At 43.6% G+C, this 11,507-nt stretch overlaps 1 protein-coding gene across 1 annotated transcript; it reads right to left on the bottom strand.

The window, feature by feature from the left end:
* Positions 1-8,017: 8,017 nt before the first annotated feature.
* LOC145559828 (uncharacterized) lies at positions 8,018-11,203 on the bottom strand. The gene is made up of 3 exons (XM_081621119.1): positions 10,185-11,203; positions 8,751-9,561; positions 8,018-8,667 (listed from the first exon to the last, which is right to left on the bottom strand). Exons 1-3 carry the CDS (start codon positions 11,021-11,023, stop codon positions 8,173-8,175), a joined length of 2,145 nt encoding a protein of 714 aa, XP_081477245.1. The 5' UTR covers positions 11,024-11,203; the 3' UTR covers positions 8,018-8,172.
* Positions 11,204-11,507: the final 304 nt, after the last annotated feature.

The raw sequence follows: 11,507 nt of genomic DNA, 5'->3' as shown, positions 1-11,507 counted from the left end.
TGTAAGCATAAAGTATAACTTAGTATCACCTTCGTCAAAAAAAAAAAAAAAAAAAAAAAAAAGAAAAAAAAAAAAAAAAGTAAAAAGTATCACCTTTTCAACATCGAAGCAGGAAGGATCAAGATTGATACATGGGCGGAGTTCAAAGAGGAACTCAAAGAACAATTCTACCCCGTCAACACAGCATTTGTTGCACGGATGAAGTTGCAAGAGTGCCGCCAGAAGGGTTCTCTATGCGACTATGTTAAGGAATACTCGGCGATAATGTTGGACATCACAGACATGAATGAGAAAGATCGGGTGTTCAACTTTGTCAACGGGTTAAAGGAATGGGCGCAACGAGAGATTTTGAGACAGAATATTGATACCCTTGCTGCTGCTATGTGTGTTGCTGAAAGATTGATGGATTACTCAGTCAGAAAGGGTCGTCAATCCGAGAATGAATCAAGTGGGACGTCAACACGCTCTAACAGTCCGTCTCCAAACTCTCCAAAGGGTACAGAGAATGGCTCACGAGTATCGTCCAACACCATCAATACTTATCATAGAAGAAGTGGAGGAGGTAATGCCCAGAGATTAACATCTACCCCCTCCCACAACTCTGGAAACTCAAGGGCCAGCGCATCCTCGGCAAATACAAGGGCGTTGAAATGCATACTTTGTCGAGGTCCACATAAATGGTGGGATTGCGAGCATAAAGAAGAGCTTGACAAGATCCAAAAGATATTGTCATCCATGTCCATGCAGGAGGCCACTAAGGAGACTAGTAGCGATGAGGAACCCACATACAGGATGGGTTCCATACGACGCTTGAGTGCTATGAGAATGATAGCACCTGAGAAAGAACTAGAAGTCCGATACCTTTCAGCAATGCAAGTGATGGAGCCAGAGAAGAAGGCAACATCGAAGAAGCAAGCTCGCCCCAGAGACTCAGAGAAGCGGGAGATGAAGCCCAATGAATTGGCAACATCCCAGATGCACTCCCGCCAAAACTAGAATCAGACACCCGGTTCGAAGCAAAGAGCGACGAGCCCAGAGACATCAAAGAAGAACCTCCCAAGAGAGAGGGAAAATAGTGGTTGAGCAAACAACGCAGGTCGCGTGTAGGGGATCAAAGAAACAATGGTCACCCAAGAGGCACCAACCACAAATTGAAATTCACCACCACGGTCTCAAGGAAGCAGCTCCCCAACAGATGATCGTGGAAGCAACTCTCCCCCGGAATTCAACAGACACCCTCCCGGGAGGAAATTTAGAGATGAAGCTCTCAACAAGATGTTTGAGCCAAGCGACTCCAGAGAAAAGCTCCTCATCAACAAAGAAGATCCACTTCAAGAGTCAGCAAAGATTCTAGAAGCCAGCCGCACCAACGGCGCATCTGAAACTTGAGATAGTTTAGGGTTTTCTAATTTTGATTGTAACTCTTGTAAGTCGACGAGGTCGTCGACAACTTAAGTGGGGGAGGATGTTAGAATCCAAATCCTTTTAGATGTATTAGATTCCCTTTAGATGCTTTCCTAGAGTTTAGTTTATGCTTTCTTAGCTTGAGGTCCCATTATTGTGTTACTATCAATTCAATGTTCACTAGGGATTCTCCTTGTATGTCATTTAAAGCTCTTTAGAGGGTGAATCATTAATGAAATCTTAAGCCTTCTACCAAGTGTTGCTTTGCTCTTATGCTTGTTTGTTGTTAGACCTTTATAGACATTGTGTCTTACTTGCATAATTTCTCCCCTCCAAACCAACTTGATGCACTAAGAAATCGTGGTTCGGACCCGCTTGTGCCCGCCTTGAATTATCGGCCGTCACAAGCCCCGACCACCCGCACTCCGTCGCCCAAATAGACGTGAGTGCTCTTTGATTTAATTGCCCGATTGTGTTGCTCTGTGCTCGCAAGCCCCTCTTCCGCTCAAGGCTAGCGTTCTTGCCGCCAAAAGGCTAGAGCGCGCCGCACGTTTCGGGGTCCAAACTCCCGGACCGTGACACATATACAATGCTAGGAAAATTTTTTCAACAGGCGGGTACTTAAGCTCGGCGTTGTGAAGAACATGACTGATAAAATAGACTGGGATCTGGTGGCCATCCTTTTCAGCAAGCAGGACGACACTTAGAGAGTGTTTGGAGATGGCGAGATAGATGAATTACTTCTCATTCTTGAGTGGGCTGACGAGCCGAGGCAATGTGTGCAGATGGCTTTTTAGCTGTACGAGCGCTTCCTCAGTCTCTTCTGTCCACTCAAACATGGCTTTCTTCTTGATGGTTTAAAAGAAATAACGGCACTTATCTCCTGACCTTGACAAAAATCTACCAAGTGCTGCTAAACAGCCGGTCAGCCTTTGCACTTCTTGATCGTCCTTGGTGACTTCATGTCCAGGACGGCTTGAATTTTTTTAGGGTTGGCCTCAATTCCACGTTGATTAATCAAAAATCCGAGAAATTAACCGGACTCAACACCAAAGACACATTTCTTTGGATTTAACATCATCTTATGCCGCCTGAGTTCGGTAAAAGTTTCTCTCAGATCCTTCAGATGGTCAGCCGACTCTTTCAACTTGACAATCATGTCATCGATGTACGCCTCCATATTTCGGCCGAGATGATCTCTAAAGACTGTATTAACAAGTCGCTGAAAGGTAGTAGGGGCATTCTTGAGGCAGAATGGCATAACCTTGTAACAGTACAACCCCTGCTTAGTTACGAACGTTGTTTTCTCTTGATCTTCTTCCCATAGGGGAATTTGATGGAATCCGGAGTATGCGTCCATGAAACTCATCAGGGCATGCCCGGCTGTCGAATCAACCAGGCGGTCGATTTTGGGCAAGGGAAAGCTATCCTTAGGGCATGCCTTGTTCAGATCTGTGTAATCCACACACATTCTCCAAGTTCCATTCGGCTTTTTCACGAGAACTACATTAGCTACCCAGTCTGGGTAATAACATTGCAAAATGAAACCGGCGTCCAGTAGCTTCTTCACCTCAGCCGCGACCGCCTAATTCCTTTCCTCTCCATGATTTCTCTTCTTCTGTCGGACAGGTTTTACCAATGGATTCACGGCCAGCTTATGCACGGCCAGGTCAGGACTTATACCTGGCATCTCACCAACTTCGAATGCAAATACATATTTGAATTCTCTCAGCAGCTGAACTAAATCATCCCCAAGCATACCCAAAGCTATAGTGCCTACACTAACCGTTCGACCTGGTTGATCGGGGTCAAGCACTATATCTTGGTGACTGCCGGCAGGCTGGGGCCTTAACTCTTCTGGCCGGCCGACAGTCATTAGCTGCTATGCTTGCTCTATCTTGGCCGCCTTGCGCTTCTGGCCGACCTGGTATGCTGGGAGTGAGGTTCCTTCTTTTTTTGGCTCCGACGATTTTGGTCTGCGTGCGGTAGGCTTAACGGCCAACTGATTACATTCCTTATCCATTTTCAGACTTCCTTGGATCGTTCCAATTGTGCCGTCCGTCCTCTCGAACTTTAGCAGCATTAGATGAGGTACAATAACTTCCTTAGCTGCATTCAGCGTTGGACGGCCGAGTATGACGTTATATCTAGTCAACTCTTTTACCACCAGGAAGCGGATAACCATATCTCTTCCTTCCCCCTTTTGCCCAAAGCGGATGGGTAGGTCTATCCGCCCAACTGGGTGGATAACATTCCCCCCAAATCCTACCAACGGGTGAGTGATATCTTGAAGATCATCCTCTGGGAAGCTTAGATTCTTCAGGGCGGCCAAGCTGATGATGTCAGCCGAGCTACCCGTATCAATCAATATTCGTCCGACCTTCAAGTTGGCTATTTTCATAATGAATACCATATAGGATCATTGTGCAGGGCTTAGACCTCCCCCCGGTCAGCCTCACTGATGGTTACTTTAGGAAAGGGTTCGGCCTTTACGGCATCCGTTTGCATTACCTTTCCCAAATTCCAAGCGTCTTGCTTGATCCTTTTCTTGGTTGGGCCGCTTGAGGCGAAACCTCCTAATATCACGGCCACAAAGCCTGAATCAGTGCTATTCCCATCATCTTCCTTGTTTTTGTTCTTATCATTATTCTGTTTCTTTTCGGACGTGTTGTCGGTCCATGCGTAGGTGAACTTGGACTTCATCACATAAGAGTTCAGCATGCCCTTCTCGGCTAGCTTGTCCAAAAATCTCTTCAAATTGATGCAATCGTTCGTGTCATGTCCCACATCCTTGTGGTAATGACAGTACTTGATCTTGTTCCTGTACTGAGCCGGGCCTCTCAGCGGCTGGGGCTTTTCAAACTCAAACTTGTCTTTGATTTCCATCAGGATGGAGTAACAATCCTTCTTGAACTCATACTGGGGCTCGTACGTCTTGACCTTCTTGGATTTCTGCTGCTGGCCGTCGGCCACCCAAACTTCTTTTCTTTTGTTTCTTTCCTTCTTTCGGCCAACCGAGTCTTGTTGAGAGGGTTGCTTCTCAGCCCCCTTGGCCGACGCTTCTGATTTTGTGAGCGAACAAAAGTCCGCCGCCTTAATGTAGGCTTCAGCTTTTCGCAAAACACCTGCGTATGGCCGAATCTTTTTTCTTACCACATCAAACTTTAAACCATTATGCCTTAATCTCCTGAGAATTTCAGAGTATGCCATTTCGTCCGGAAGATTATGAATTTGGGCCTTTTCTTGGTTAAATCTTTGGACGTACGAGCGTAATTTTTTCATTTTTTCCTTGCACAATTGTTGCCAAGTTGAGACTTGTTTTTCTTGGTGGAATGTTGTAAGAGAAATTCCCTACAAACAACAAACTGAGGGTGGTAAAACAATTAATGCACCCGGCCAGAAGGCTATTGAACCAATCCTGCGCCACTCCTTTTAAGGTGGTCGGGAAGCATTTGCACCATGTAGCATCATCTACACTTTGCAAGTACATCAAAATCCTGTACGAAGTGATATGCTCCTCGAGGTTGCCCGTACCATCATAGGCACCCATGAGTACGCCCTTGACTTTTGTTGGTTGAGGTGATGTTAAGATATCTTGTGAAAACGGAGGCGGCTTATCTCCAAGGGTTAGTAGGCGCATCTGCCAGTCAATTGGTTGTGGCTGCGCGGACGGTCCAGCCAGGTAGGGAGCCTGACCGTACGTCTGTCCGTATGGCCCATATTGTCCGAAGACTTGGGGACTCGGCTGCATCAAGCCATTGAAACCCTGGGGAGGTTGATATTGAAGTGATTGAACTGGAATAGGAGTTGGAGTGCGGACAACTTGACTTCTGCTGGAGATGGCCGTGTTGGTATGCTGGGAGAATGAATGATTTGAGAAATCATCCGGCATGGTTGGAGTTGAGGCCGTGTCCGAGTAAGCGGCACGTTCGCGCTGCTTATGCCGAAGCTAATCCCTTGCATCCTTCCACCGTTTAGACGGCTCAGGCTCTTCTCTTCGAGGCTGCCTACTCCTCCCCTCAGCCGACTGGGTTTTCGCCAGCAGATCAGAGAAATTTGTCCGTGGTACCCTTGGGGACCTTCCAGTCGGCCTACGAAATGGGGTTTTCCCAGCGTCTGTTGCATTAGTCGCTTTGTTTTGAGCTTTCTTTGGAGCTCTCTCCCCCTCCCTCCTGGGCGGCTGCCTAGAGGTAGAGGCTTTGTTTCTCTCAAACTCCTTCCGGAGTTTGTTGAGCGTGACCTTCAGAGAGGCTGCAATAACAGGAGGGTCATCGACCTTTTTAAATGAGGCGGTTAGCGGATTGCTGGTAAGGATTGTAGGGATTATATCCTCTACATGGTCGTCCTCGCTTGGACGAGGGCCGGGATTAGGTGTCTGACCATCTATTGCCATAACGGACGAGTATCCCCACAGACGGCGCCAAATGTTTCGAGTATTTTTGTGATCTCCTCGGATACTGGTCTCACTCTTCAGGCAATGAGACACGAACACCTGCAAAACAACGAATATTCCTTTACCGGAATATTCGCCTCCAACGATCAAGTTAGAGATCGGGAAACGGAAAGTTTAGAGAGAGAAAGTAGAAAGAAGTTGGAGCTCTTTAATGCTCTTTTTTAGGTTATGTCAGCATCCATCCCTCCCATCATAAATGATTGGGGTATTTATAGGGGTGGGAGTGTGTGCCCCTTTAGGGTTTGTACCTCAAAATTCCGTGACATGATTGGCAACGCAATCAGAGAATGCCACGTGTCGTATGGAGGCGCCGCTTTGCGGCTTTCAATGACTTTCCTCGGGATTTGGGCCCTGATGTAATAAGGGCCCTTTCTCTTGCTGATTTCAGGTGCTCTTTAGGGCATCTGACACGCGTCATCTTCCTGTAGAGACACGTGTCGCCCTTTGACTGGGCTACGTGTCACTACGGGATTGGACCACGTTTTTGGGATTATTTTTACCCTAGACACTTGCAACAGTACCTCCTCCCCACCTTTGGCCAAATTTCAGTTAAGGCTAGATCAATACCCTATAAAGACGAAACAACCAATGTTATTAGCATCATAATCACAAAAGTTTACGATAATTTAATTAATGTAGGACCGTCAATGTAAAGGTAACTTCAACAATTGTTATGGTTACTAAAATTTCTTTATGGGTAACTTTTAATTTGTACTCCCTTTGTATTTTATTAGTTGCTCAATTTCTCCATGAGTGGAGTTTTAAGAAGAATAATTTACACTATGTTTGTTTAAGGTAAAAATTACCCCCAAAATGTGGACCAATCCCATAGTGACACGTGGCCCAAACATAGGGCGACACGTGTCCCTATAGGAATATGACACGTATGCAAACCCTACGAAGAGCACCTGAAAAAGAGAGAAAAGGGTCTCCTTATATCAGGAGGCCCAAATCCCGAGAAAGTCGTAAAACGGCGCCCTTATCAGGATACGTGTCCTAACCTGATTGCGCCGCCAATCAGAGCACGTCATTCTAGGTTAACAACCCTAAAAGGTCACAATTCTCCACCCTTTTAAATACCCCAATCATTTATGATGGGAGGGGTGGATTGTGACAATAACATTCAATAGAGCATTAAAATAGCTCCAACTTCTCTCTACTTTCTCTCTATTGCCTTTTCGTTTTTCGATCCGATTACTAACTTGATTGTCGTAGGCGTATATTCTGGCAACGGAATATTCGTTCTTTGCAAGTGGCCGGTCCGTCGATCCAGAGAGCGACTAGTATCCCAGGGGTAATCACAAAAATACCCGAAAAAACGTTCAATCAAATTATGGTAGATCTTATAGTTTTATTTACGTTTATTTATCGTTGAAAATCACTATTTTTATAATTTAAAATTTTCATAATTGGAAAGTACATATTTGTATAAATTTAATCTAATAAAATCTCATTTGATCAAATTGGTGAATAATTCTAGTCAAACTTTTATCAAATTAAATATCTGATCAAATCAAATTATAAAACTTAAACCAGGTGGAACATAGCCTATTTGCTACTTTTGGCATTGGAACAGATTGAAGGCCAGTATAAATTCAAGTACACGATGAGTACTAATTATGTATATAATCAACCAAGCACTTTAAAATCATGGAATTATGGAAATTAATCCAATTTAGTAGAGTAACCAAATTGGCTCTAATTGCTTTGGATAATACATCGCTAGAGATTATCATCGGAGTATACAAACCATTGGGTCAGTCTTGCAAGTCTTGATCGATAAGGATGACTTTTGTTATAAACTTGAAACACTTTTGTTATAACTTTTTTTCTTTTTCTTTTTTTTTTTTTTTTTCTTTTTTGAAAGAACTCTTATCGTAGCTTATTTTAATTTTGTAAGCATAAAGTATAACTTAGTATCACCTTCGTCAAAAAAAAAAAAAAAAAAAAAAAAAAGAAAAAAAAAAAAAAAAGTAAAAAGTATCACCTTTTCAACATCAAGTACAACCTTTTGGTTATTGGACTATATTCAAGAAGAAGAACGAGATTTGGCTAACGTTTGGATTGATACCTTGTGAGAATAGGATCTTCACAATGCTAATTTTGAACAAAAAATATTGACTTTTATTTTATCTAACATGATAAACTTGTATTCCATAATTCCATTTACTAATATATAGTTTATTCACCATACTACTAGGTAACACTATATAACTTCACACATTATCCTGATTAACAAAAGTAACTAACCCAAAAAAAAATCCAAAACCAGACTTCTTACAAAAGACTTGCATTATAAATTACTACAAACTTATTCAGTATTTCTTTCTATCTTGATGCTCCAGCTTCTTCTCCTTGACTTCAGTTTGCTGCCCTGTTGCTGGCCCGGCTCCAGCAACAAGATTGGTAGTGTGCTGTGCAATCTCAACTATAGTTTCGCCTATTGCACCGAGCACTCCTTCACCTTTCTCTGTAATTATCTCGCCTCCTTCTCCCACTTTAGATGCTCCGTCCTTGACCGTCTCCTTGGCTTCCTGGAACATTTCTGTGACTCCGCTACCAGGTGAAGATCCCATCACTCCTCTTCCTATGCCCTTCACCTTCTCTGCGCCTTTTTGGATCATACCGGTAACTCCTCCACCTCCGGTAGCTCCTCCACTTCTGGTAACTCCCTCGGTTTCCTGGTACATTTCAGTGCCTCCACCACGAGGTGTAGATCCCATCGCTCCTCTTCCCATGTCCTTCACCTTCTCTGTTCCTTTTTGGATCATACCGGTTACTCCTTCACCAGACGAAGGTTGATTCTCTCCCTGCATATAAGATTTTGTGATGTATATTAATACAAGTAATTTATATAGCAATAATCAAACTAGTACATTAGTAGGACAAGTACCGCATCATAGTATGTATGCTTCTCTTCTTTGTATATTTCGGCCTCAGTCTTCTTCCTAGCAGTGTAGTCCGCGAGTTTTTCACCAGTGCCCACAGCCATATCTTTTGCCCTAACTACTGGCTTCTCAGCCAATTCAGTCGCCTTATGTGCAGCACTTGCTACCATGTCCTTTGCTTTTCCAACCACCCCGCCTGCCATCTTTGTAGCCTCTACTGCAGCCTCTGTAGTGTAATGTGCAGCTCCCCACCCAGCAACTACAGCCTGATCCTTCACCTCTTCAGCTACCTTCCCTGCATAACCAGCAGCAGTTTTACCAGTTTGCAATGCAACATCCTTTGCAGCCACCGCCTTTTCTCCCACGTAACCAGCAACAGTTTTCGTGGTTCCAACTGTGGTATCTTTGGCTTGTACAGCCTTTTCCCCTGTGTATTCCATGGACTTTTGGCCTGCAGTCATGGCTGCATCTTTAGCTTGTACCGCCTTTTCTCCAGTGTATTCCATGGTCTTTTGGCCAGCAGTCATGGCTGCATCTTTAGCTTGTGCCGCCTTTTCCCCAGTGTATTCCATGGACTTTTGGCCTGCAGCTATTGCTGCATCTTTAGCTTGTCTTGCTTTCTCTGCAGCTGTCTGAACCACTGGACGAGTGCTCTCTGATACGTATTGGGTTGTTACCCCAACTCCTGCACGGGCTTTTTCTTGAGCCTTGGATCCTAATTCAGCCGTTTTTGTCGCAGCTGCCCCTAATCCATGTTTTGCTGCTTCTTTGGCTTCCAAAGCTGCATTTGCTGCATCTTCCTTTGCTTTCCCATACCTTTTTTAGCATTATAAAAACTAACATGTCAAACCATTAATGCATCTTGTAGTAAACATACTATGAGACATGCTACAATGCTGTACTTATCTTATGTTTTGATGGAGTTTGTAACTTCCTTAGCTATGTACAACTAAGTTATCAGTAGTTTAGTACCTTATGCACTCAATAAAAGTCAGACAGCTTCAAATATTACAAAATTTAAGAACTGTATTCTAATATTCTGAAGTCAAGCTAATATGTTAGACTATACATACCAATCCTCTAAAAATTATTTGTTTTCTGATAACATGTTTATAACATGTTCGACCACAAATAGCTGTAATGTAGTACAATTTCTGTGGTTAGAAACACTAATATATTAATAATGCAATGTTAAAGGGTACAACATTAACATAATTAACATAAAGTCATTTATCATACACAGTCCGTACTTCTTTATCTACTTAATAGAAAACAAACATTATACTAGATATAGCGTGGCCAATGTGTGCAGATATTCAAATTAATTAATTTCTAAACATTAGAATTGAATCATTAACAAAATATTTCCTACAACTACATGATCCAAATTCAGCAGTTCAAAAAACTTGATAATACATGTAAATGTATGAGAATAATACCTTTCTTGAGCTGCTTGAACAGCATCAATAGAGTTCTGTTGAGCAGTCTGCCTATATTTGGAAATCTCTTCCAAAGACTCTGTCTCTTGCTTCAGTTTTTCATCATACTTTCTTCCTGTCACAGCTTTTTCTTGCACTCCTCTTCCCCTTTCCATTCCCATATCTTCTTTCATCCCAAACTTCCCCACCGAAGTCGGCCCTTTCGCCGATCCATGGCTCGTATCCCTTCCCGCCGCTACACCATGACTCGTTTCCCTTCCCCCCGCCTGCCATCCCACACCATGGCTCGTATCCCTTCCTCCCGCCAGCTTCGACACACTGTGGCTTGTATCCCTCCCCACCGCCTGCTTCGACACACCATGGCTCGTATCCCTGCGAGCCTGCTCCTGATTAGATGATCCTCTCTGCTGCTGAACACCACTTCCAAACTCTAGTCCACCAACTCTATTAGTAAGCGACTCAAACTCAGTACTCTCAATGTCTCTCATCTGCTGCTGACGAGACTGTGTCAGCCCACCTCCACCGCCTCCGGTTTGAGCCTGGCCCATACCAATGTGAGTAGTCCCACTCTCTCTCATGTGCTGCTGCGGCTGAGTATAACCTCCACCTCCTCCTCCGCCACCGGCATGGCCAACACCAATGACAACCGTAGTACTCCCTCCTTTACCAGCACTCCTTCTTTCCGCTTCCACAGTCGCAGCTGCCGCGACTGCGGAGTCAGTAGCCTTATGAGCTAGCTCCTCAAACTGAGTAGCTCGTTTAGGCACAAGGTTTTGCTCAACTTGTAACTTTCTCTCTTGTGTTGTGTTATCTCTTCTCTGCTGCTGTTGTGAAGCCATTGTTGTTTTTCAGTGTTACTTCTTTTGCACTTTTAATATAAACTGTCTTTAATTTTTTTTTTTTTGTGTATTGAATTTTGTTCTAGAGACCACAAAATCAAAAGGGTCTTAAAATGTACATATATAAGAGGTAGACTTAGAACTAAAATATAAATTAATTAATGACATTGTTCGGTTGATATATGGTTGGTCGGTTTAAGAGGATGAACATGAAGAGAGGTAAGATGACATGTGGTGAAAAGGAGGAATGTGAAGAGGTGACTAAGCAGGATAGAATGGTAAACATGTGTCACAAAGAGTGTTTGGATCAAGTTAAGAAAGAGGTGTGGCAAAGTTTACTTAGAGAAGTAGATATGGTGGTGTGTTTTTAATGCCACGAGTGTGTTTATGCAGTGCATGATGGTGTAACACATGTCGTTCGTATTTCTTAGTGGATGGTTAAAGAATTGAAGAGAAGGTTTTCGTTATATTATGATCCAAATTG

This window comes from Chenopodium album, chromosome 9 (genome assembly GCF_948465745.1).
Source record: "Chenopodium album chromosome 9, dcCheAlbu1.1, whole genome shotgun sequence".
In the NCBI taxonomy this organism is placed as follows: Eukaryota; Viridiplantae; Streptophyta; class Magnoliopsida; order Caryophyllales; family Amaranthaceae; genus Chenopodium; species Chenopodium album.
The sequence above is the reverse complement of the archived record's forward strand: the minus strand, read 5'-3'. Positions and strand labels throughout refer to the sequence as shown.

What these genes read in the sequence shown, in the direction of transcription:
- LOC145559828 (XM_081621119.1), bottom strand. Translation starts at nt 11,023, where the DNA reads ATGGCTTCACAACAGCAGCAGAGAAGAGATAACACAACACAAGAGAGA. An exon ending in GTTCAAGCAGCTCAAGAAAG is followed by an intron (nt 9,562 to 10,184) that starts GTATTATTCTCA and finishes ATGCTAAAAAAG; the next exon opens with GTATGGGAAAGCAAAGGAAG. An exon ending in AGCATACATACTATGATGCG is followed by an intron (nt 8,668 to 8,750) that starts GTACTTGTCCTA and finishes TCTTATATGCAG; the next exon opens with GGAGAGAATCAACCTTCGTC.